At 42.5% G+C, this 22442-nt stretch overlaps 1 protein-coding gene across 3 annotated transcripts in view; it reads right to left on the bottom strand.

Moving 5' to 3' along the window:
• Positions 1-22442, bottom strand: part of MVB12B (multivesicular body subunit 12B) — a 362644-nt gene that overhangs the window by 17612 nt on the left and 322590 nt on the right. For all 3 annotated transcript variants that reach the window (XM_082264505.1, XM_082264504.1, XM_082264503.1), the window contains exons 8-9: positions 6234-6289; positions 2884-2943 (exon numbers count right to left, since the gene is read on the bottom strand). In XM_082264505.1, the coding sequence (XP_082120631.1) occupies positions 2884-2943; positions 6234-6289 (116 nt within the window). The remainder of the gene's footprint in view (positions 1-2883; positions 2944-6233; positions 6290-22442) is intronic.

Genomic DNA, 22442 nt, shown 5'->3' with positions numbered 1-22442 from the left:
GAGATATCTTTTCAGATATCAGAGGTTCACGTTGTAAATAACGAAGAGCCCTTATACAGCAGAGCAAGCAGCCAATAATAACCCAGACATAAAGTAGGGGGATTTAAAGAAAAGACTACCAGGAAGGTGGGGAATAGTGTCTCTTCTTTCATCATATTTTTGTACCCCCTCACCTGGAGCCATGGGAGGTACAGGGGGCTCAGGCTGTGAACCCCTTAATAATCTGTCACTGCAGAGCAGCCAGCAATTAATCCCAATGTAGTTTACGTAGGCGTTATTGGCTGTCTGCTCTGATGCGATGGATTATTATGGGCTCCTCGTTATTTACAGCCTTAGACTCTGATTGGCTGCCCGCAGCCTTTTATTATTGGTTGAGTCTGAGATAGCTCTTTGATTATGGTAATCAAGGAGCTATCTCTGATTTAACCAATAATAAAAGGCTGCAGGCAGCCAATTAGAGACTCTGGCTGTAAATAATGAGTAGCCCTTAATAATGTTGTTACGTTGGGGTTATTGGCTGGCTGCTCTGCTGTAACCAAGGAGACTCCCCACCACTACCAGGGAAGCAGGAGGGGTAAAAGATGGGGGACAATAAGGATGATCACCCCACCCCCCACACAAAGTCTCCCCTCCTGTGTCTTCCCAGCCAGGCAGGAAGAGCATCCTCTGTACTTACACACGAGGCCCTCTGTGTAGTCCCGAGTGCTGTGAGCAGTTTCCCTCCACCTGGTGTGTGTGACAAACTGAGATCCCAAAGATCACTGGCAGCCCTCCTCTCCGTCTCCTCCTTCTCCTCTCCTGCAGTCGGCCCGCCATGGCATGGCCTTGGGGAGACAGACAGGGAAAGCTGATGCCTTGGCTTGTCTGCATGGAACACAACTCTGCTCGCATTCTCTCCACCAGGTTCTTCCCTCTTCTGGAGGAAGGCCGGCGATGTCAGTGCCCAGTCCCATTTCCATCAGTGGATTACACACGCTCCTGCCCTTCTTGTAACACGCTTTGGCCCTTCTTCCACAGACAACAATGGGGCAGACTGGGGCATCACATCAAGCACATGAGGGACAGGCAGGACTAAATGCCCCCCACTAAATGGTGCGCCCGGGTAACAGTACCAGCTGCACCCCCCATGCCACACCACTGGGTGGCTGATTGGTATTCTTTATTATTTTTCCTTTATTTTCCCCCTGTTAACCTGGAAAGGAAGTATGTTATTTTTCAACTTTGTTTAACAGACCAAGCTGTCCAGTAAAAGTGGCAGATAGAGGGTTGAGATAAACACTGCCAGGGGACTTACAATGGTCAGCTTTTATTCATTCATGTAAAAAGAAAAAAAAAGTTGCTGTAACTGCATATAAAAAGTGTTTTAATTTGTTAGTTAAGTTCATCTAAATCTGCTAGTGCATCTAACACAACTTCCCTCAAGACTGACAATGCTGCTGTCCAAAGATGTCTATGTTGCTCCTCCAAAAAGTGGAGCCACCCTAAGCGCTCACTGGCTCTCTGAAGAGTGATTCGCTGTGAATAATTTTTCAATGGGCATTTGGCAGGTGGCTGGGAGGTGTCATGTCGCCTCCTCAATGTCTGTTTTAAGCTTTAAAAGCCCACTCCTCTGTGCCAGTTTTGCAGGGCAGTTGCGGCACAGCCCCAATCGCTTTGGTATTGCCTACTGAATGCGATAGGGAGCATAATACTTTCTGCATCACAGGTATACACACGGATTCCCTGTTTAGCTCAAAATATGTAAATGTAATTAGCGCAGCTGAAACGGATAATCTATTATTAAGAAGAATTGCTGCTCTCACCAACAAAGAGAATTCACCACACTTAAATGCAAAACTATATAAATTACAACATATAGTGTAGCGCAAATCAAAATATATTAAATCAATGAACGAACAGTATAGTGCCAACCAAACAAGATCATAGATAGGTGCACAAAAGCATAAATATCAAAAAAAGCAATCAATACAGTGCATACATGCGCATGTTCAATAATGTGGTTATCCTTCTTGCCAATCAATAACATAAAAAATAACATAAAAAAACAAAAATATGTGCCCACAAAAATAGCAAATATTCCCCCACTATGTGATACTTCCAAAAAGTGACCGCCCAACACCTGTGCCGCTCATCTTACTGTTATGACCTCTGCATTGCCACCAAGGTCAGAACTCGCTGTGGTTCCCTTTGAGGGAGATAGGGATTAGAGTCTGATGTTTCAGGGCCTCCTATGGTGCAATATCAGCCTCGGAGCTCACGATCGTATATATAGAAATGGGAACAGAACACACCACATCTAATGTTCTCCATTGTAAAAAATGTGTTGTACCAAATAAAAGGTTTGCTATACGAGATGGCCGCGGGATGACGTCACGCTCCAGGCTCCACCCCCATTACATCCAGGGGTGTGAAATTCATTTAAGCTTGGTAGCTTAAGGGGAGCAGTAAAAATGTTGCTCAACCACCTGTATTTACTGCCCCCTCAATCGCAAGTGTAAGCTTAGCTTAAGAAAGGAAGTGTGTTGCTGGCTGGATCACTAGGTGAAAATAAAGTGAAAAAAAGGCTAAAAAATAATGCAACCATCACATCTAGGGATTGGTAAGCTGCAATATGCAGCATTTTTGTTTTTGGGTTTAATACCTCTTTAAAATTACTCCCAGGTTCAAAATCCTGGAGCATTTGGTGGTACGGTAATCATATAGATCATTAGATTGTAAGCTCTAACGAGCAGGGCCCTCTAGTTCCTCCTGTTTTGAACTGTATTGTAACTGTATTGTCTTCCTTCACATTGTAAAGCGTTGCGCAAACTGTTGGCGCTATATAAATCCTGTATAATAATAATAATTAGTGTGCAACAGAGCCTCTTATTTTCTTTTTCTTACCTCCTTCTCTATTTCTGCCAGAGACTTGATTGTAATTCCCAGAAGGTCAACCTGCTGCATCTAAAATATGAATAAAAAAAAAAAAGGAGACATTAAGTAATCAAAGTATATGATGACACATGCAATTAATAAATACTCCAAGCTCTGATTGACATTCACACTCACAACTAAAGAGACTTGCAGTTTGTCTATTTGACCACTTGAGGGCAGAAAAGCCAAAGGAATTTCAACAATCACAACAATAAGAATGAATTCTGTATCCCATTGCCATGTATTCCTGTGTCTAATATTTAAAAAAGGGTTATGTACACCAAAATATCCATATTTAAACAGATCCCTAAAAAACAATACTTCATAACACCTTCATAATGATATAATATATGCATAGCAGTATGCTTTTATATTTAAATATCAAAAATGTACCCTTCTTTAGGGCAGATTACATTGAATAGCACAACGCAATTTCTCCTTATACAGGTGCATCTCATAAAATTAGAATATCACCAAAAAGTTCATTTAATTCCATATTCAATTCAAAAAGTGAAACTCATATTTTATAAAGATGCTTTACACACAGAGTGATATATTTCAAGCATTTCTTTCTTTTAATTTTGATGATTATGGCTTACAGCTAGTGAATACCCAAAATTCAGTATCTCAGAAATTTAGAATATTACATAAGACCACAAAAAAAAAAAAAAAAGTGATTTGCAATAAAGAACTGTTGGCTTACTGAAACGTATGTCCATGTACAAGAACTGTTGGCTTACTGAAAAGTATGTCCATGTACAGTAGAGTATGCATTCAATACTTGGTTGGGGCTCCTTTTACATGAATACTGCATCAATGCGGCGTGGCATGGAGGTGATCAGCCTGTGGCACTGCTGAGGTGTTATGGAAGCCCAGGTTGATTTGATAGCAGCCTTCAGCTCATCTGCATTGTTGGGTTTGGTGTCTCTCATCTTCCTTTTGACAATACCCCACAGATTCTCTATGGGGTTTAGGTCAAGCAAGTTTGTTGGCCAATCAAGCACAGTGATACCATGATCATGTGACCAGGTATTGGTACTTTTGGCAGTGTGGGCAGGTGTCAAATTTTGCTGGAAAATGAAACTAGCATCTCAATAAAGCTGGTCAGAATAGGGAAGCGTAAAGTGCTCTAGAATTTCTGGCTAGAGGGCTGCGCTGACTTTGGACTTGATAAAACACAGTGGACCAACACCAGCAGATGACATGGCTCCCCTAATCATCAGGGACTGTGGAAACTTCACTCTGGACCTCATGCAACTGATTCTGTGCCTCTCCGGACTTCCTCCAGACTCTGGGACCTTGATATACAAATGAAATGCTAAATTTTTCACAGTGATTTGATTTGGGGAGCCATGTCATCTGCTGGTGTCCTTCTGTAACAATGTGACAACACATTTCAGTGCCTACAATCTTGAATAATACTGCCATGCCTTTCTCATGTACTTAAAAAGACTAGAGAATCTGAAGACACCAGGGATGTGTACTCTTGACATCTCTTCACCGGAAGGCCTAAGTAATAACCCAATATTTATCAATTTACACAGTCTACACACCCAGCATAGGCAGATTGTACATTCTAGATGGCAACCAATATAAAAACATATTAAGGGTAACTACTTGGACTTACAAATTATGTTATAGGTTAAGCAAATACATAAGTGACCTCAAGCATATACTCACTCTTTGACTTCCAAGGACTTATATACTCTTATATAAATGTTACCCTAATTCCGAACCGTACCTTACCACTTTTTTGGTACCCTTTCGTTGGGGTATCAAGCACATTAGTACCGTACCAACAGGGTGGAGCAATACTGTTGAGGTACTGTTGAGCTTAGGTACTGTTGGCGGTGGAAACGCAAGCCTGATCAAGGTGTACCGTACCGAACCGTACTGAACTGTACTGAACCGTACCGCTCAGTGGAAACGAGGCATCTAGCTCCCTTGTCAACTCCTCCCATGCTCACCTTCAAGATTTCTTTGGAGCCTCTCCCATCCTCTGGAACTCCCTAACCCCAATCTCTTCAGCTATCCTCTACTCTTTTCACCTTTACACGATCACTAGAAACCCATCTCTTCAGGAAAGCCTATCCCGTCTCTACAAAACAATTTAACTTTTACTTTCTCCATGTAATTATCCCATCACAATTATTACCATTGGTATCACTATTCCAACCCCTTTTTTGTAAGCACTTACAAGCAGGACCATCCTAATACACTTGTCTTGAATTGTTTTGTAGCTGTACTGTCTCCCTTAAATTTTGTAAAGTTAGTGCCTAATGATTCCTGTAAAAAATAATAAAGAGCTGTATTGGACCTTGGATCAACCCTGGCCACACTCTGCCACTGGTTACAGGACTCCTTTGATCACATGATGTTTCATAAAGGCTTGTCTGTGACTTCCCTTCTGTCTGCACTAACCTACTAGTCTATCTGAGGCATAGCTGCAGGTCACATTTTGAACACACCACACATCACAACCGTCTTCACCTTTAAGCCTTGTACACACGCAACGAATTTCCGCCGACCGGTCGTCCGTCTTTTGTCCAGAGTGCGTGTCCATTGGTTGGAATGTGCTCTAGACTGCACACGAATTTTCCAGCATGACAGAATTCTACATCAGAAGTGACGTCATGTGTTGGATTGCTTTGTATGTGTTCTTTCGTCTCTGAGCATGCCCAGTCTTGCTCATAAGATTTTTCCCCCTCGAAATCTGTACTGACTGCACTAAAATCGGACGTGTTTTGACGGAGGACAAAAATTTTATAGCCTGCACACCAGGATTTTTTCGGCTGAAAAGTCGGAGTTGGTTGTCGAGAGCACCATACTAACAAGCCGAAAATCGGCAGATCGGTCGTCGGACGAAAATTCCCGGCCGAATTTCCACTCGTGTGTACGGGCCTTTAGAATTGATGCTTTGAGACTCTGCTTTCTGTGAGACCCCCTACAGAAAATGCTGACCAGTTTACCGTGATCGCAAACTGGCTCTCCTAAGCTCCTTTCCTGGCATTTCCTTACTCATCAGCAAAAGGAAATTTGGTTGCCCTTTCAGTTCAATGCAGTATTTGTTACCAGTTTCCTGGCTGTCTAATCTGTCTAGTAGAGATCCTACATAGAACCTTTGAGATGCCCAGACTGCAAGAGAGCCTACCATCTACACTTCAGACTACAAAGTCCAGTAGAAGCGGGAATCGACCTAAAGTCTGATATTTACAAAAAATAAAACGTCCTTGCAATGGAAGGAAGGTAGCCAAGTGGAAATGTTCTGCTCTGAGAGTACATCTTTCCTTTCAAAATATGATCCTAAAGTGACTACTTACCGCTTCTGATGCACAGGCAAACTTCTCAGATATCATAAAGGGAACACCATCCATTGCTGAAACATAAAATTCTCATTAGAGAAAATACCACTTTTAAACAAACAGCAAAAAACTTTTGGTCACCAACACACAATTAAAAATAGTTTGGCCACTGACCCACAAAACATGTTCCATGTGACAAATGTAGAAAAAAAAGAAAGGGGTCTCCTCTGCACTAAGCCAGCCCACATCTTTCTCATCTACATGTCTGTCAAACCATGATGTGCGGGAACAGCTCGATATAACAAGCCGTCTCGGTGTCACCTGCAGTCATTAAAACTGAAGCCGCTTCATCTGGGCGTTGTGCCACTGTATGGAATACGGAGAGGAAAACCCATGCCAAGGGCTCAGCAGTGTAATTAGCATCCTCCTAAACAAACGAGCTTCCACACAGCTGTAATTAAGCAAGCTTGTAATTAAGCCGATGCCCTTTATCATACAGATCATGCTTAAAAATGCTTTGAAGGATGGACGTGTTATTAATGCGATAATGTCAAATCACAGATATTTGCCAAGGCTGTCACTGTTTCTTCAGTTCCAGAACATACAAAACAACATAAAACCCCTTCTGAAAATCTATCAAAGAAAATCTATCATAAGTGCTAATTTTTTTCAGCTTCCCTAAAAGTCATTGCAATGTTGTCAAAAGTTTTACATGTTCAAATATAAAAAATAAAAAGAAAGAAAACAGACTGTTATTTTCTGGAGTGTTGCTACTGTAGTGCATGTTTTTTGCAGGGGTATCCAAACTTTCAAAACAAAAGACCAGTTTATTGCCCTTGAAGCTTTAGGGGAGCCAAACTGTGGCAAGCGGGAGTAGAAAATGCCATAGGCTTGGTAGTCAGTGGGAGTAAAAAAATTTCATCATTGGCACCAGCGGGAGGAATAGTGCCCTATCATTAGGGTCAGTGGAGAGGAATACTGCCCCATCATTAATGTCAGCAGGAGGAATAGTGCCGCACCATTGGTGTCAGCGGGAGGAATAGTGCCCCATCATTGGTGTCAGCAGGAGGAATACTGCCCCATCATTGGTGTCAACAGGAGGACTAGTGCCCCATCATTGATGTCAATGGAAGGAATACTGCCCCATCATTGATGTCAGCGGGAGGAATAGTGCCCCATCATTGGTGTCAGCGGGAGGAATACTGCCCCATCATTCATGTCAGTGGAGAAGAATACTGCCCCATCACTGGAGTCAGCAAGAGTAACAGTGCCTCGTCATTGGTGTCTGCGGGAGGAATACTGCCCCATCATTGGTGTCAACAGGAGGACTAGTGCCCCATCATTGATGTCAATGGAAGGAATACTGCCCCATCATTGATGTCAGCAGGAGGAATAGTGCCCCATCATTGGTGTCAGCGGGAGGAGGAATAGTGCCCCATCATTGTTGTCAGTGGGAGGAATAGTACCCCATCATTGGTATCAGTGGGAGGAATACTGCCCCATCATTCATGTCAGTGGAGAAGAATACTGCCCCATCACTGGTGTCAGCAAGAGGAACAGTGCCTTGTCATTGGTGTCAGCGGGAGGAATAGTGCCCCATCATTGGTGTCAACGGGAGGACTAGTGCCCCATCATTGATGTCAATGGAAGGAATACTGCCCCATCATTCATGTCCATGGAGAGGAATAGTGCCCCATCATTGGTGTAAGCGGGAGGAATATGCCGCATAATTGGTGTCAGTGGGAGAATTGGTTCCCCATTTCTGGTGTTAGTAGGAGGAATAGTACCCCTTTATCAGTGTTCAGTGGGAGGAATAGTGCCCCATCATCGGTGTCAGTTGGAAGGAATAGTGCCCCATCATCTGTGTCAGTTGGAGGAATAGTGCCCCATCATTGGTGTCAGTGGGAGCAATAGGGCCCTATCATTAGTGTTAGTGGAAGGAACAGAGCCCCAAGGGCCGGATAAAGGAAAGCGAAAGGCCACATCCAGCCCTTGGCCCACAGTTTGGAGACCCCTGCTCTAAAGAATTGCATTAAGAGGAATATGACCATGTGCACTATAATTCAAATGTGCAGCTCAATGTTTAGATGTGTACAGATACAGCTGCTCATGTGTGTATGTTTAAGAGCCCTTTCCTTATTTATCAACTTGAAGCTAAACTCCAGGTATGATCTTAAATGTTATACTAACATTGGACCAATAACAAAGTATCATTTTTTCATACCTGAGGGACCGCTGTGGAAGTTGGCAATCACTGTAGTAGTCGGTGCTACAGTGATCGCTGTGATATTTTGGATCCTGTACTGAGCTGCTTCCCCACTTTATACTTACCAGAGGGGTCGCTGAGTTGGCACTGCTGCCATTCATAGAACACCTTTTTTTTTATGAATACATGAGTTCTCTGGTAGGAAGAGATGGAGAGGAGGGGTGGTGATATCATAATCTTCCCCTCGTTCAATCAATTCATTAAAAAAAAAAAATAGATGTGTTCAGTACGGTGGCACTGCTGAGTGAGCAACCTCCGGTGGTCAGTGTGCAGTGGGGTAGCCGCTTGATACAGGACCTCGTAAGATCATGGCTATCGCTGTGATAGTGCCAACAGTGAATAGTAGCTTCCCCATTGGTTCCTCGGGTATGCAATTAACACACCTTGGTTCAAACTGGACCAATGCAAGTAAGCAATCAAGATAACACCTGGAGTTTAGCTTTAGCATGACTAGGCTTTTCTTTATAACATACAATCTAAAAATACAATTTAATTTGGGAAACAAATGTACTTTGTGGTTTGCATGTTCTAGCAAAGATGAAAAGTTAATCCAGTAAGGTATTCTCAAAAATGTACTCCTACATCAAGTAGCTTAAAGGGTAACTCCACTCGTGGGGGGAAAAAATAGCAAATAAAGAAAACAATATAGCGTATACAACTGCGACACAAATCAACTTATTATCTGAAAATAATCCGCTACTACACCTCCAATACCTATTGGCCCTGTAACCTATTTCCCTGAAAATATTTCTAAGGCCTCAAGCACCACGTTTTTACAGCTGCTGTTTTTGGCTTTGAATGTTTTTTTTTTCTGCAGCATCTTACTCACGTGGTTGCGTTCACCTCCCCTCTCCACTATTGTATTGTTTTTCCTCTTTGGGATGTTGGGCATCATTGCCAGCAAAATACAATATATGATTGGTTCGTGAACAACACTCAAGAGGTTGGAGTACTGGTGTGAAGTTTCCTACCCCCTGCATCCCTTCCATATATAAGTCAAGTCTAATAAGCTGGATGCTGGAGGATACAAGGGATGCAGACTCAACGCTTACAGTGGGGTTTAGCCATGAGAGGAGAGGCGGAGAAGTGATGAAGTTCTCTACTTGTTCAAAGCATGATGAATAATGTAGATGTAGTAGCGTATGTAGTTAAGGAGGAAGATTCTTGCCAGGGAACCCCTACATATTTCACAAGGAGTTCTTCTGTAGGATATATGGAGCTGGATCCATAATCAGCTCTAAATGTCTACACCGGTGGTAACATTGGAGGGAATCTAAAGCCCACCTTACTGAAAAACACTCTTCCTCAATTCCCTCCAATGTTACCACCGGTGTAGACATTTAGAGCTGAATATGGATCCAGCTCCATATACAGTGACTAGGACCAGCTCTATATAAGAAAACACCTGGTACTACACGGCATCCTACAGTCACCTGGAGCACTTTGTACTTTTATTTCTGCACTGGAGCACTTTGGATTTTATTGATCACTTTAATGAAAGGACTTTTTTTTCACTTAAATTGATTTACTCATTTGCATATATTTATAGCACATTATAATATTCATGTCTTAGTTTTTATATTCAATTGTATACATGCTAGCGCTGTTTTAATTTTGATTTTACTACCTATCTAAGTTTTTTTTTTAAGTTAATATTTTTTAAAGTGGTTAACTAGTTCATAGTTTATCTAATATTATGTTTACATCACTATAACAGCTAATGGGTGTTGGGCAGGGACATGTATACACTATTAAGATGTAGAATAGAATCTGAATATGTTTTTATGCGATATTAATAAATTAAGTTGTATTGATTTTATAATAATTTTACAACTAAAAGTCTATTATTTCTTCAATCTAAAAACATAATTAGTAAACAAGTTTAAACCACAGTTTGCAGATCAGTGACTTATTAATACAAACTTTTTTGTTTTTTTAAATCTTCTACAAATGCAGGTGTAAGGGCGAGGAAATTATTAGAAGGTCTGTACAGCTGAATTGCTATTTCACACAAAAGGTGTGAAAACAGTATAAATCTTGATTGCAGTACATAGTACGTACAGATCAAGCCTCTGTCTTGGCAGTATGTCTACGGTATCTCGCAAAATTGAGTACACCCCTAACATTTTTGTAAATATTTTATTAGATCTTTTCATGTGACAACACTAAAGAAAGGACACTTTACTATAGGTGTGAATGGGGAGCAGATGTGTTCAATTTGGTGTTATCGCTCTCACTATCCCATACTGGTCTCTGGAAGTTCAACATGGCACCTCATAGCAAAGAGCTCTCTGAGGATCTGAAAAAAAAAAAAAAAAGAATTGTTGCTCTACATAAAGATGGCCTAGGCTATAAGAAGATTGCCAAGACCCTGAAACTGAGCTTCAGCACGGTGGCCAAGAGCATACAGTGGTTTAACAGGACAGGTTCCACTCTGAACAGGCTTCGCCATGGTCGACCAAAGAAGTTGAGTGCATGTGCTCAGCGTCATATCCAAAGGTTGTCTTTGGGAAATAGACGTATGAGTGCTGCCAGCATTGCTGCAGAGATTGAAGGGGTGGGGGGTCAGCCTGTCAGACCATAAGCCACACATTGCATCAAATTGGTTTGCATGGCTGTTGTCCCAGAAGGAAGCCTCTTCTAAAAATGATGCACAAGAAAGCCTAGCAAACAGTTTTCTGAAGACAAGCAGACTAAGGACGTGGATTACTGGAACCATTTCCTGTGGTCTGATGAGACCAAGATAAACTTATTTGGTTCAGATGGTGTCAAGCGTGTGTGGCGGCAACCAGGTGAGGAGTACAAAGACAAGTGTGTCTCGCCTACAGTCAAGCATGGTGGTGGGAGTGTCATGGTCTGGGGCTGCATGAGTGCTTTGCCGACACTGGGGAGCTACAGTTCATTTGAGGGAACCATGAATGCCAACATGTACTGTGACATACTAAAGCAGAGCATGATCCCCCTCTTTAGAGACTGGGTCGCAGGGCAGTATTCCAACATCATAACGACCCCAAACACACCTTCAAGATGACAAATGCCTTGCTAAAGAAGCTGTGGGTAAAGGTGAAGCATGTCTCCAGATCTAAACCCTATTGAGTATCTGTGAGGCATCTTCAAACGGAAGGTGAAGGAGCGCAAGGTCTCTAACATCAACCAGCTCCGTAATGTTGTCATGGAGGAGTGGAAGAGGACTCCAGTGGCAACCTGTGAAGCTCTGGTGAACTCCATGCCCAAGAGGGCTATGGCAGTGCTGGAAAATAATAGTGGCACTGGCCACACAAAATATTGATACTTTGGGCCCAATTTGGACATTATCACTTAGGGGTGTACTCACTTTTGTTGCCAGCTGTTTAGACATTATTGGCAGTGTTATTTCTTCAGTGTTGTCACATGAAAAGATATAATATTTACAAAAATGTGAGGGGTGTACTCACTTTTGTGAGATACTGTATAACGGATTAAAACTACTCCCCTCCCCTTGAGAAAGTCACGTGTTTGTTGCGTCGAGAGAAGCTGGGTGACGTCACTTTCGGTCTACGGCCGAGATCGGAAGCATCGGAGTACACCGCAACGGCGGTTTGTTTGCAGCTCGTGTTTGTTTACTAAATTGTAAGTTCTTTTCATAACTTTTATTAATAAAACACCAATTTACTACACTATGAGAGCCCCCCTCTTTGTCATTATCTTTGGATGAGTGAGTGTCCTAGGAGATGTCCATAGAAGGAGAAGGATCTGAGGAACCTGTCCACATCTGAAAGCCCCTACACCATGGAGAATACCTTGATGCCCCTTATGGTGATTTATTGCACCAAAACGCTCATTTGAGTGTTAATGGAGGTGAGCAGCTATCGCACTTGATTTTGGATAAGCTCACGAATAACAGCACACCATTGCCACTGGATGTGATAATCACAAAAGTCACTGGAATGTTAATGAACAGTCACTAGTATCACTATACTTTATAGCATTTTGCACATTGATTGGAGCACATTGCACATGAACTTTTTTCTTCATTTACCTGTTATTATATTATTATTATTATTTGGCTTTTTGCACATCTAGCACTGCTAGCACCATTATATTGTTCTACATTCTTTTATTGTTGGTCACATTATTATTTATATCCACATTGGTATATAGCACTGCAGCACTTGTTTTGCCTATTTGCACAGTTTGCACTGCTAGCACATTTACTGCTCGTTTTGATTGATGGATTGATTTATGGTCTTATTTAGGATTGTATTTTGGACATTTTCCCTTGTGTCCCTTTGATTTTTGGGATATCTTGCACACAGCACTGGATGTGTTTTTCAATCAGAATTTTATTTGTTATTTTATCTCTTTCCCTTTTATCCATCTTATTATATCTCACATATTTATTGCTACTTTCTTGGTCCACCATTTCAGAAATCGAGCGCTGGTTTTCCCCTTTTAAATACAGTTTAGCAAGTATGTGGTGACACTACTCAATCAGCTGCTGATTTGGGTGTTCCACTATCTGCATTATCCCATCTTTTTACATCCCTTCACATTTACCCCATTGGTAGCGCATGGGTCTCCCCCTCTCTTTTTTTTTACAAAAATCAAAAGTGAAAAGTATAACAAGCATAATCATATAGTCATAAACATGCATCATAACTTCCTCCTCAGGCTGACCGCTCGTAGACTTCTGGGTCCTGGCAGGCATGATCGCATCACCTACACTGACTCCATCTGACACGTTTCGTCACGGCCACTCCACCTAAAGGCGCCCGCTGTGACGAAACGTGGCGGGTGGGGCCAGTATAGGTGACGCAATCCGATCACGCCAGCCGGGACCCAAAATTGGACAAACGGGCGGCACGAGGAGGGAGTTTTGATGCTTGTTTACGACTATATGATTATGCTTGTTGTACTTTTGGCTGGGTGGGTAGTTTTAATCCTTTATATGTTAAATTGATCCCTTTACTTACTACACTATGAGAGTCTCTTTCCGTTTCACATGACCTGTTTGGAGGATATTTTGAGCATTTATGGAAGGTCATTGGTTCCATTGCTGCAGTGATTATACACAGAGCATGTTTTGACCATCTGTTATAGGTAGTCTCATCATTCGATAAGGTGGATTTATATACAAGAGTGCAGTTTTGGTAGCTTTTCCTGCTATTTCTTCTGTTAAAGGGGAACCCGTCTTCTTTAGAAGGACTTATAACTTATTTTGTTTGTGGGACATTTTCATTTCTACACATTGTGGTGTTTTTTTCACTCAAATTTATAGACTTTTTTCACATTATAATAATTGTTGCATTTATATGTGAATGTATTTTCTGATTATCATTTTTTTTTTTTTTTTTTCATGATTGCTGCACCTATTCTATATATATATATTGTATCATGACTGTAGGGGCATCAGACTATATGCTCCACTGGGGTAGAGTCTATGATAAAGGATTATTTACTCTAAAATATATAAAATGTGCTGTAATAAAATAGGAGAAAAAAATAATCACAATATAAAAACATACCTAGGATACTAGGAGTTACAAGACTATGGCCAGTTATAGCAAAACAGTGACAGATGGAAAACGAAATGCTCAGGGTATACGACTGAGAAACATGAAGGCAAGGACGGTCAAGTTAAGACGAGGTTATGCACTGCGACAAAGGGAGAAAGTTTGCTGTAATGTGCCTCCCTACAGGGGTTTTAGAACAACGGCACTCACTCTGACACTTATCTGACATCAGGCTAACTTTTTCACATCCCTGGTGACAAAACTCAATATTGCTTCTCCTAAGAATGACAATTCTCTACTCAGTGCTGAAAACTACATATATTTTACAATTAGTGGCGTTCGATTCAATTGACATTGAACTCCTGATTTGCATAACATTATCATATTTGATGTGAGAGCAAACCTTTCCAGATTGAAAATCTAGTTGAATTGCTAATATTTGGACGAGAATGTTTATAGTTCATTGCTCTGCTCTTTCGATCCAATATTCAAAGCTGCTAGGAGCAATAATCAGGAAACACAACCAACACATGCCAGGACAGTCAGCCACTATAAAGCGATCTGGCTAACTGGCTCTTGCTTAGCTTCTACCTATTCATCTCTGATCAGGGGTCATCATTACTATGTGCCACTGCAGTTCATTCGAGAAAAATTAAAGCGGAGTTCCAGCTAGTACATTCCACAATGGATAGCCTCTGAACTGTCCCAGGCCGCACTTACCTGCATGAAGAAATACTTATCTTAAAAATGTATTGTCCAGCGCTGCCATCTCAGGTGTGGGCAGCTTGAAGCCAGCGCGATCCTCTTCTGCGTCCTCTTTGGTCCCACGATGCACTGCACCGGCCCCGCCGTCACTTCCGGGGCTGCAGCGTCATCCCTGCACAGCTTCTGGGCATGCCCAGAAGCTGTTTAGCAAGGTAGGACGGCGCCTGCACCGAAACTGACATCGAGGCTGGTGCAGGCGCATTGATTCCTGGGAGCGATGCCGTTCAGCTCCCAGGAATCATTGCAAGCCCGGAAGTGACGACGCGCAGTGGCCGCAGAGAGAGGAAGAGGAAGTAAGGTGAGTATATGTTCTTCTAAAACAAGGTAAGTTAAAAAAAAAATTGCGAGTATCCATTTGTTTTACAGGTGACCCGGGGCAAGAAGATGGACCAAAGTAACATTTTAGGGTGGAACTCCACTTTAACAAATCTGTGCTCCATTTACTCATACATAGGGGTTGATTTACTAAAGGCAAACTGACTGTGCACTTTTTGCAAAATGCTGTTGCACTCTGCAAGAGCAGTTGCTCAAGAGCTAAGAAAATGAGCAGAAGCTCTGCTGACTTCCATCATCTGATCATTTGCTAGCAAAACATGAGACATCATACTGGCGCAAAGAACATGGAATAGGCTTCATCCCATGGATAATGTTGTGTAATAGGGGAATTAAAAATTACAATAAGGGTAGTATAAAAAGTTCAAATTATGTCCTTGATGATGTTCCTGTGCTGGCTCCTTTAAACGGCTGCTCAGTGTTCCAAGCAAGAACGGGCTTGTGGGTTACTGGAGAGGAAACACAAGCGCCATCTAAGTGTAGCACATCAAGCAATTTATTAGACAAGGTACACAGGTACTCACAATTAAATATACGTTTAAGCATGTATGGCACTGTGGAGCAAACTTCCCCGTGGGAAGGGAAAGGCCTGATAGAAGGAGCACATGCTCCCCAAACGCGTTGCCTTGGCAATCCCCCTGCACCCAGAAGTACTCGTCACGTATAGCTGCACGGACCCAGCACTGACCAGTGGAAGTACTGACAGCCATCGGAGACCTCCACACGTCTGTGTGCATAGGCACATTACAATTAACAGGCTGTATTTTAGCTCCGTAAAAAAATAAAAAAAAAAGCTGCACTAAGCTTTTTCAAGCTGCAGTGTACAAGAGGCCTTAATGTGACTGGCTTGCTGCTTTTTCTATAATTTGCCCCAGATTTCATGGGACAATACAGAAGATTTGTTTTAGGTACTCACAGACAATAATAAGGGGGTAAAAGTATGCTGGAACAGACAATTGCGTGTTCGTGCGACACTGTTCCCAAATAAAATGAATGTCCTTTTTTCCCACAAATAGAGCTTTCTTTTGGGGTATTTGATCACCTGTGCCATTTTTATTTTTTGCACTATAAACAAAAAAAGAGCGACAATTCTGAAAAAAAAAAAAAAAACAAACAATATTTTTTACTTTCTGCTATATAACATTCCCAATAAAAAAAAATTTAAAAATCTAATTTTTTCATCATTTTAGGCCAATATGTATTCTGCTACATATTTTTGGTGAAATAAAAAATCACAATAAGCATATATTGATTGGTTTGCGCAAAAGTTATCGCGTCTACAAACTAGGGGAAGGATTTATGTCATTTTTATTTATTTATTTTTTACTAGTAATGGCGGCGATCTGCAATTTTTAGCGGGACTGCGACATTGCGGAGGACACATTGGACACCTAACTGACTTTTTTTACACTTTTGGGGGGACCAGTGACATTACTACAGTAATCAGTGCTAAAAATATGCGCTGTTACTGTACTGACACTGGCACAGAAGGGGTTAACACCAGGGGCGATCAAAGGGTTAATGTGTCCCTAGGGGGTGCTTTCTAACTGTAAGGGAAGGGCTTGCTGCATGAACACAGAATCCCTGTGTTCATTACTGACAGAACAGCAGTCTACTGTGTTTACAACAGCAGACCGTAGTTCTGTCTCCACAGGGAGAAATCGTGGGTGCCCACGATGCCGGCTGCCAGACCCGCTGATTGGCTTCCACTGTAGCCAATCGGCGTGTGCGCCCCCACTAGAGGTCTAGGGAAGCAATGTACAGGTACAGCGTTTCACGGGACAGACCTGACCTGCCGCTGTAAAACTACGGTGGATGTTTGGCAAGTGGTTAAACCCCCCCGTGGGGTGGGCTAAATGCATCAGGGTGTGTGGTTTGGTGGAGACATGTAGGCTGAGGCTACTCTTTATAATTTATTAACCTGGGTTGGTAAGGAGAAGCAACGATCCTTTCCTCTTTACATATACTAACCCCCTGGGTTGGTATTAGGACCAGCCTGCACCACAAGTTTAGGGACACAGGGGTATGCTTTCACCTCTACATTGAGTGTGCCGCGCAATCAAACAGGCTATTTTAAAGGAAATCACAAAATTATTAATATTATTTACGGTACATCAAACCGATCTTTTCTTTCAATTCCTAAATACAGTGACTGGCTTCCTTGAACCCATGGCCTCACAAATACATCTTCTGAGTGGGGTAAGGTCAAAAAGTGAACACCTAGGGGACGTGTCATCAAAAGCTTTGCCAATGTCCAATCACTTGACAGTACCAGCCTATAACTATGACTATCCAGCCTGTATCCTGTACTGTACGATTAAAGAAGTTGTAAACCCACTGTTATAACTTGTACCTATAGGTAAGCCTATAATAAGGCCTACCTAGAGGTACTGTAAATATCTCCTAAACTTTTAGGAGATATTTACTTTTTATGCAGCCGATAACGCCATATGCGCATGCGCTCTGAAGGAACGGCCACCCGTGCCGTTCCTTCAGAGCCCTGTGCCGTGAACAACAGCTTCCTTGCGCATGCGCGGGAGTGATGTCATCGCACCTCCTGCCAATCAGATGTACGGAGGACGCGAACCAGGAATACTATGTAACTATGTAACTATGTAAGGAAGCAGGATGGCCGAACATGTCGGCCATGTCACTGCGGAGCGGGCAGCACTGCGGTGGCTTCGTTCCAAGGGAAGCATTTCATAATCAGCTGGTATGTGATGCATACTAGCTCATTATGCCTTCGTCTTGCAGGGTTTTTTTTTTGAGTTTACAACCTCTTTAAGATACAGATATACAGATACCAAGATCATATTAATCTGATGATTAACAGGCTTTCCTGAATAAATACACACATATAATGTATCTTCATACTCATCATTGAAACACCATCCAGAGACCCCCTAAAATGCATATACAGATTGAGACTTGAGTCTCACACTGCCGCTACTTGTCAGCCTGACAAGTCACGGTCCATGCACTTCTACAGGACCCGGTCTAATAGGAGCGACACAAGTCGCTCAGACTTAGAAAAAGGGTCCTGTACTACTTCGGGGCGACCTCGGAGCGACTTGCATTGACTTCAATTATGTGAAGTCTGTGCAAGTCGCGCCGAAGTCGCGGTGCACAGGACTTCCCAGGTCGCCCCCGAAGTCGTGCAGGAGTCGTTCCGCTTCAGCGTGAATGCGGTCTTAAAGCGGAGTTCCGGGCACAGAAACATTTTTTCAATTAACATACCCCCGGGACAGTCAGGGCTAGTACATTCCACAATGGCTAGCCTCTGATCTGTCCCGGTTCTCACTTACCCGCAAGAAGAAATACTCACTTAAAAAATTTCTTCTACAGCGTTGCCATCTCTGTTGTGGGCAGCTGAAGCCAGCGCGATCCTCTTCTGCGTCCTCTTCCGCGTCTTCTTCTCCCAGAATGCGCCTTCACCGGCCCCTCTCGTCACTTCCGGTGCGGCGCCGCATTCCGGTGTGGCATGCCCAGAAGCTGTTTAGCAGGGAATGCGGCGTCGCGCCGAAAGTGACGAGCGGGGCCGGTGCCATCGCATTGATTCCTGGGAGCGATGACGTTCAGCTCCCAGGAATCATTGCAAGCCGGAAGTGACGGCGCGGGCCGCGGCCGCCGAGGGAGGAAGTGGAAAATAGGTGAGTATTTCTTTCTACAATTACAAGGTAAGTAAAAAAAAAAAAAAAAATAATCCTAACTATCCAATTCCTTTACAGGTGAAGCAAAGCAAGCGGATGGCCACAAAATCGATTAGGTTGATTTTGTGCCCGAAACTCCGCTTTAATGTTGCATTTGACAAAAAAAAATACACACACCCCCAAGTGACAATGCCTAAGCCTGCTGACAGGACACTTAGGCACTGTTCTATGAAATGAGGACATGAAACATCAATGGCCTCCATAACCAAGATGTAGAGAAACAGGGTGTTTCAGGTGGCACTGGGTAGATGAATGAAGGAAATGTATGTACAACTTAGGATGCCAGCTGTCGGATTCTGCTGCTTTTATTCTATTACAGGTTTGCTTTAATTCTAAAAAAAAAAAAAAAAAATCGTATCACCTTGTGTAATCTGCGATAGGAAATTGCATTATACAAAGGAAGACTTGCGTTTTCTTCCTATGTGTAACTGGAGCCCACAGCCACTAAGCAGCGCTCAACTGGCTGTTCACTCGGCTTCCACATAAATTGACTACATGGATGGCTAAATTCTGCCTGAAATGATAATAAAATATTGCATTAATATGGAAATCATCCTGCTGTTACCATACACTGATTAGTATATAAATTACACCTCATTACATATTACAGCCGAATAAACACACTATGAGAGTACATGAATTATTTTGTCTGCGATGGAAAGCATTCTGCAGCAGTCTATTCCAATATATCTTGAGCTATCCACCTGTGTCATGTAACCTGCTACTGCTGTGTGTCCTGCATGTATACACAATGGCTTCCACCATGAAAAGAAGCTTGGATTACCATGGTAATTCGGTCCTGCGCCATTTTTCAAAGGATCTATCTGTATTGATACACACATAAAAACACATACATAAAGGAACAAATGTAAAAAAAAAGTAAGATTTTTTTTTTTAAATAAAGTGTTTAGGGAAAATTGGCAATCTAGCATTTGTCTAGAATCCCTCCCTTCAAGTTTATGGAAAGGCCACCACCAGATTCTCTAAGCAAAAATAACTGGAAAACAGTTCAGCAGTTTAAAACCACTTGCCTACTAGGCCTTTTTTTGACATTTGGTGTTTACAAGCTAAAATCAGTTATTTTTGTTAGAAAACTACTTAGAACCCCCAAACATTATATATTTTTTTTAGCAGAAACCCTAGAGAATAAAATGGAGATTATTGCAATATTTTTTATCACACCGTATTTGCGCAGCGGTCTTCCAAACGCAATTTTTTTGGAAAAAATTCACTTTTTTCAATTAAAAAATAAGAAACCAGTAAAGTTGGCACAATTTTTGTTCCATAATGTGAAAGATAATGTTACGCCGAGTAAATAGATACCCAACATGTCATGTTTCAAAATTGCGCACACTCACGGAATGGCGACAAACTTTGGTCCTTAAAAATCCCCATAGGCGACATTTTAAAAAATTCTACAGGTTGCCATCTTTGAGTTACAGAGGAGGTCTAGGGGCTCAAATTATTGCTCTTGCTCTAACGATCGTGGCGATACCTCACATGTGTGGTTTGAACACCGTTTACATATGTGGGCGGGGTTTCCGTATGAGTTCGCTTCTGCGCGAGAGCTAATGGGGACAGGGTGCTTTAATTTTTTTTTTCTTCTATTTATTTTCTTTATTATTTTTTATTTTTACACCGTTTAAAAAAAAAAAAAAAATTGATTATTTTTATTTCTATTACAAGGAATGTAAACATTCTTTGTAATAGAAATAGGCACGACAGGGCCTCTTTTGTGAGATCTGGGGTCAAAAAGTCCTCAGATCTCACAAGTACACTAAAAGATAGAAAAAAAAAAATGAAAAAAAAAGGGACCTTTAAGCCGGTTGCTAGGCAACGACGTTTGCCGTCGCTCCGGTCCTCCAAGACCATAGAGTCGAGTGAGGGCAAGCTTGCCCTCACTCGACATTCTGTCTGTGAGGATCCGGGACCGGATAGTTTTCCCTGCTGCCGGCGGGTCCGGTAAGCGGGGAAAAGGACAGGGATGCGGCGGGAGGGGGGCACCACTTCCGCTATCCCGGAAGGGTGATCCCACGGCGAATTCGCCGCTGGGACCACCCTTATCGGAAAGCCAACCGCCTGCAGTTTAAAAAAATACCAGGGTTATGGCAGCTATATATAGCTATTGGCCGGTAGGCAGGTGGTTAAAGCCTGACCATACTAAAGATCTTCATAGGTCTTGGCAAGCACAGGGGCCGATGACATACCTGGAATTGGGCAGCATTGCCAGGGGCAGCATGAGGAACATCAAAACCATGTAAGTCCTGCTGCATGTTAGCAGCTCATTTAGCTCAAAAAATTTGAACATTTTTAATATCACTTCAAGCAGAACCAGAGGCAAAACACAAGATCTATGGAGAGTGGGTGATAATTGACATCACCTGTCCTAGGCTCTTACAGCAATGCCTACTACAATGTAAGAGCCATCTAACCCAAGAGGAAACTATTTTTGAGCGGTACATTTTCAAGGTAAAATTAACATGTTCTATAATTACCAACGGAAAAAAAGACTAGTGTTTCCATGGTCTGGGGAAAAGTTTGCTTTAGGGAAGATTCATTTTTAAGACCTTAGGTGTTTTGTCACCCAAATTTAGCTTGGTTTTTAAACATCCAGGTAATTTATTCAGCAAGCAGACCAATGATCAATCTCCATGTTTAAGCTCTGTCCAGGGTGAAAGTTTCTGGTGGTGTGGCCGGAGGTGGAAGGTTTTGCAGTGTGGTCTGGATCTGCTTGATCTACTTGCTAAATAATTACCCGGATGTCTGAAACATCACAGGTGAGTGGCCTGGTTGAATGCCAAGTGGAGAGGGAGTGGATCCTTGGGCTTTGGCACCTAGATTGTTTGACTGAGGTGGATGAAGGTGACTTTGTAGAAGCGGGGTGTGTCTTTTGAAAGCTTGGCTTCAGTTGCATCTGAGATCAGTTTGAGAGGTTTCTCAAATCATCCATAGTTCATTGAACGCTGCATTTCAATTGAAGTTGACTTTTTTCTAACAAGAGATGCATTAATCAGTTTCTTTTATAGTTCAGCTTAAAGTGGTTCTAAAGGCTAGATGTATTTTACCTTAATACATTCCCTGCATTATGGTAAAAATGTCCCATTAGTTGTATGGCTCCCCCACCTCCATTTATATTTGCCTGAGTCCTATCTCAATCCAGGGTTGTGCCTGTCTGTGCATCACTGTTCTCTCTCCCTCTCTCTCCTCACAGGCTCAGAGACAACAGTGAGAGCCATTGGCTCCGGTTGCCCCAAAATCATGTGAGGAGGGAAGATGCTTCCTATGGTGGCACACACAGAGTAGGAGAGTAGGAGCCAAATACGCTGGTGGGGGACCTCATAAGAAGTTTTTTTACTCATGGTTTATTATTTTAAAGAGGAAGTGAACCCTCCTCTCTAACTTGTACCTATAGGTAACCCTATGATAAGGCTTACCTATAGGTACTGTAAATATCTCCTAAACACGTACTGTTTAGGAGATATTTACCTTACATGCAGCCAGTGACGTCACTGGCGCATGCGCTCTGAAGGAACGGCCACTCGTGCCATTCCTTCAGAGCCCCGTGCCGTGACCGTCTACTCCCGCGCGCGGGAGTGACGTCACCGCGGCTCCGGCCAATCAGATGGCCGGATGCCGCGATCCCGGAAGACGGGCGACTGGA

This window comes from Pelophylax lessonae (assembly GCF_965119305.1).
Source record: "Pelophylax lessonae genome assembly, chromosome: 7".
NCBI classification, from domain to species: domain Eukaryota; kingdom Metazoa; phylum Chordata; class Amphibia; order Anura; family Ranidae; genus Pelophylax; species Pelophylax lessonae.
This window is presented reverse-complemented; position numbering and strand designations above follow the sequence as displayed.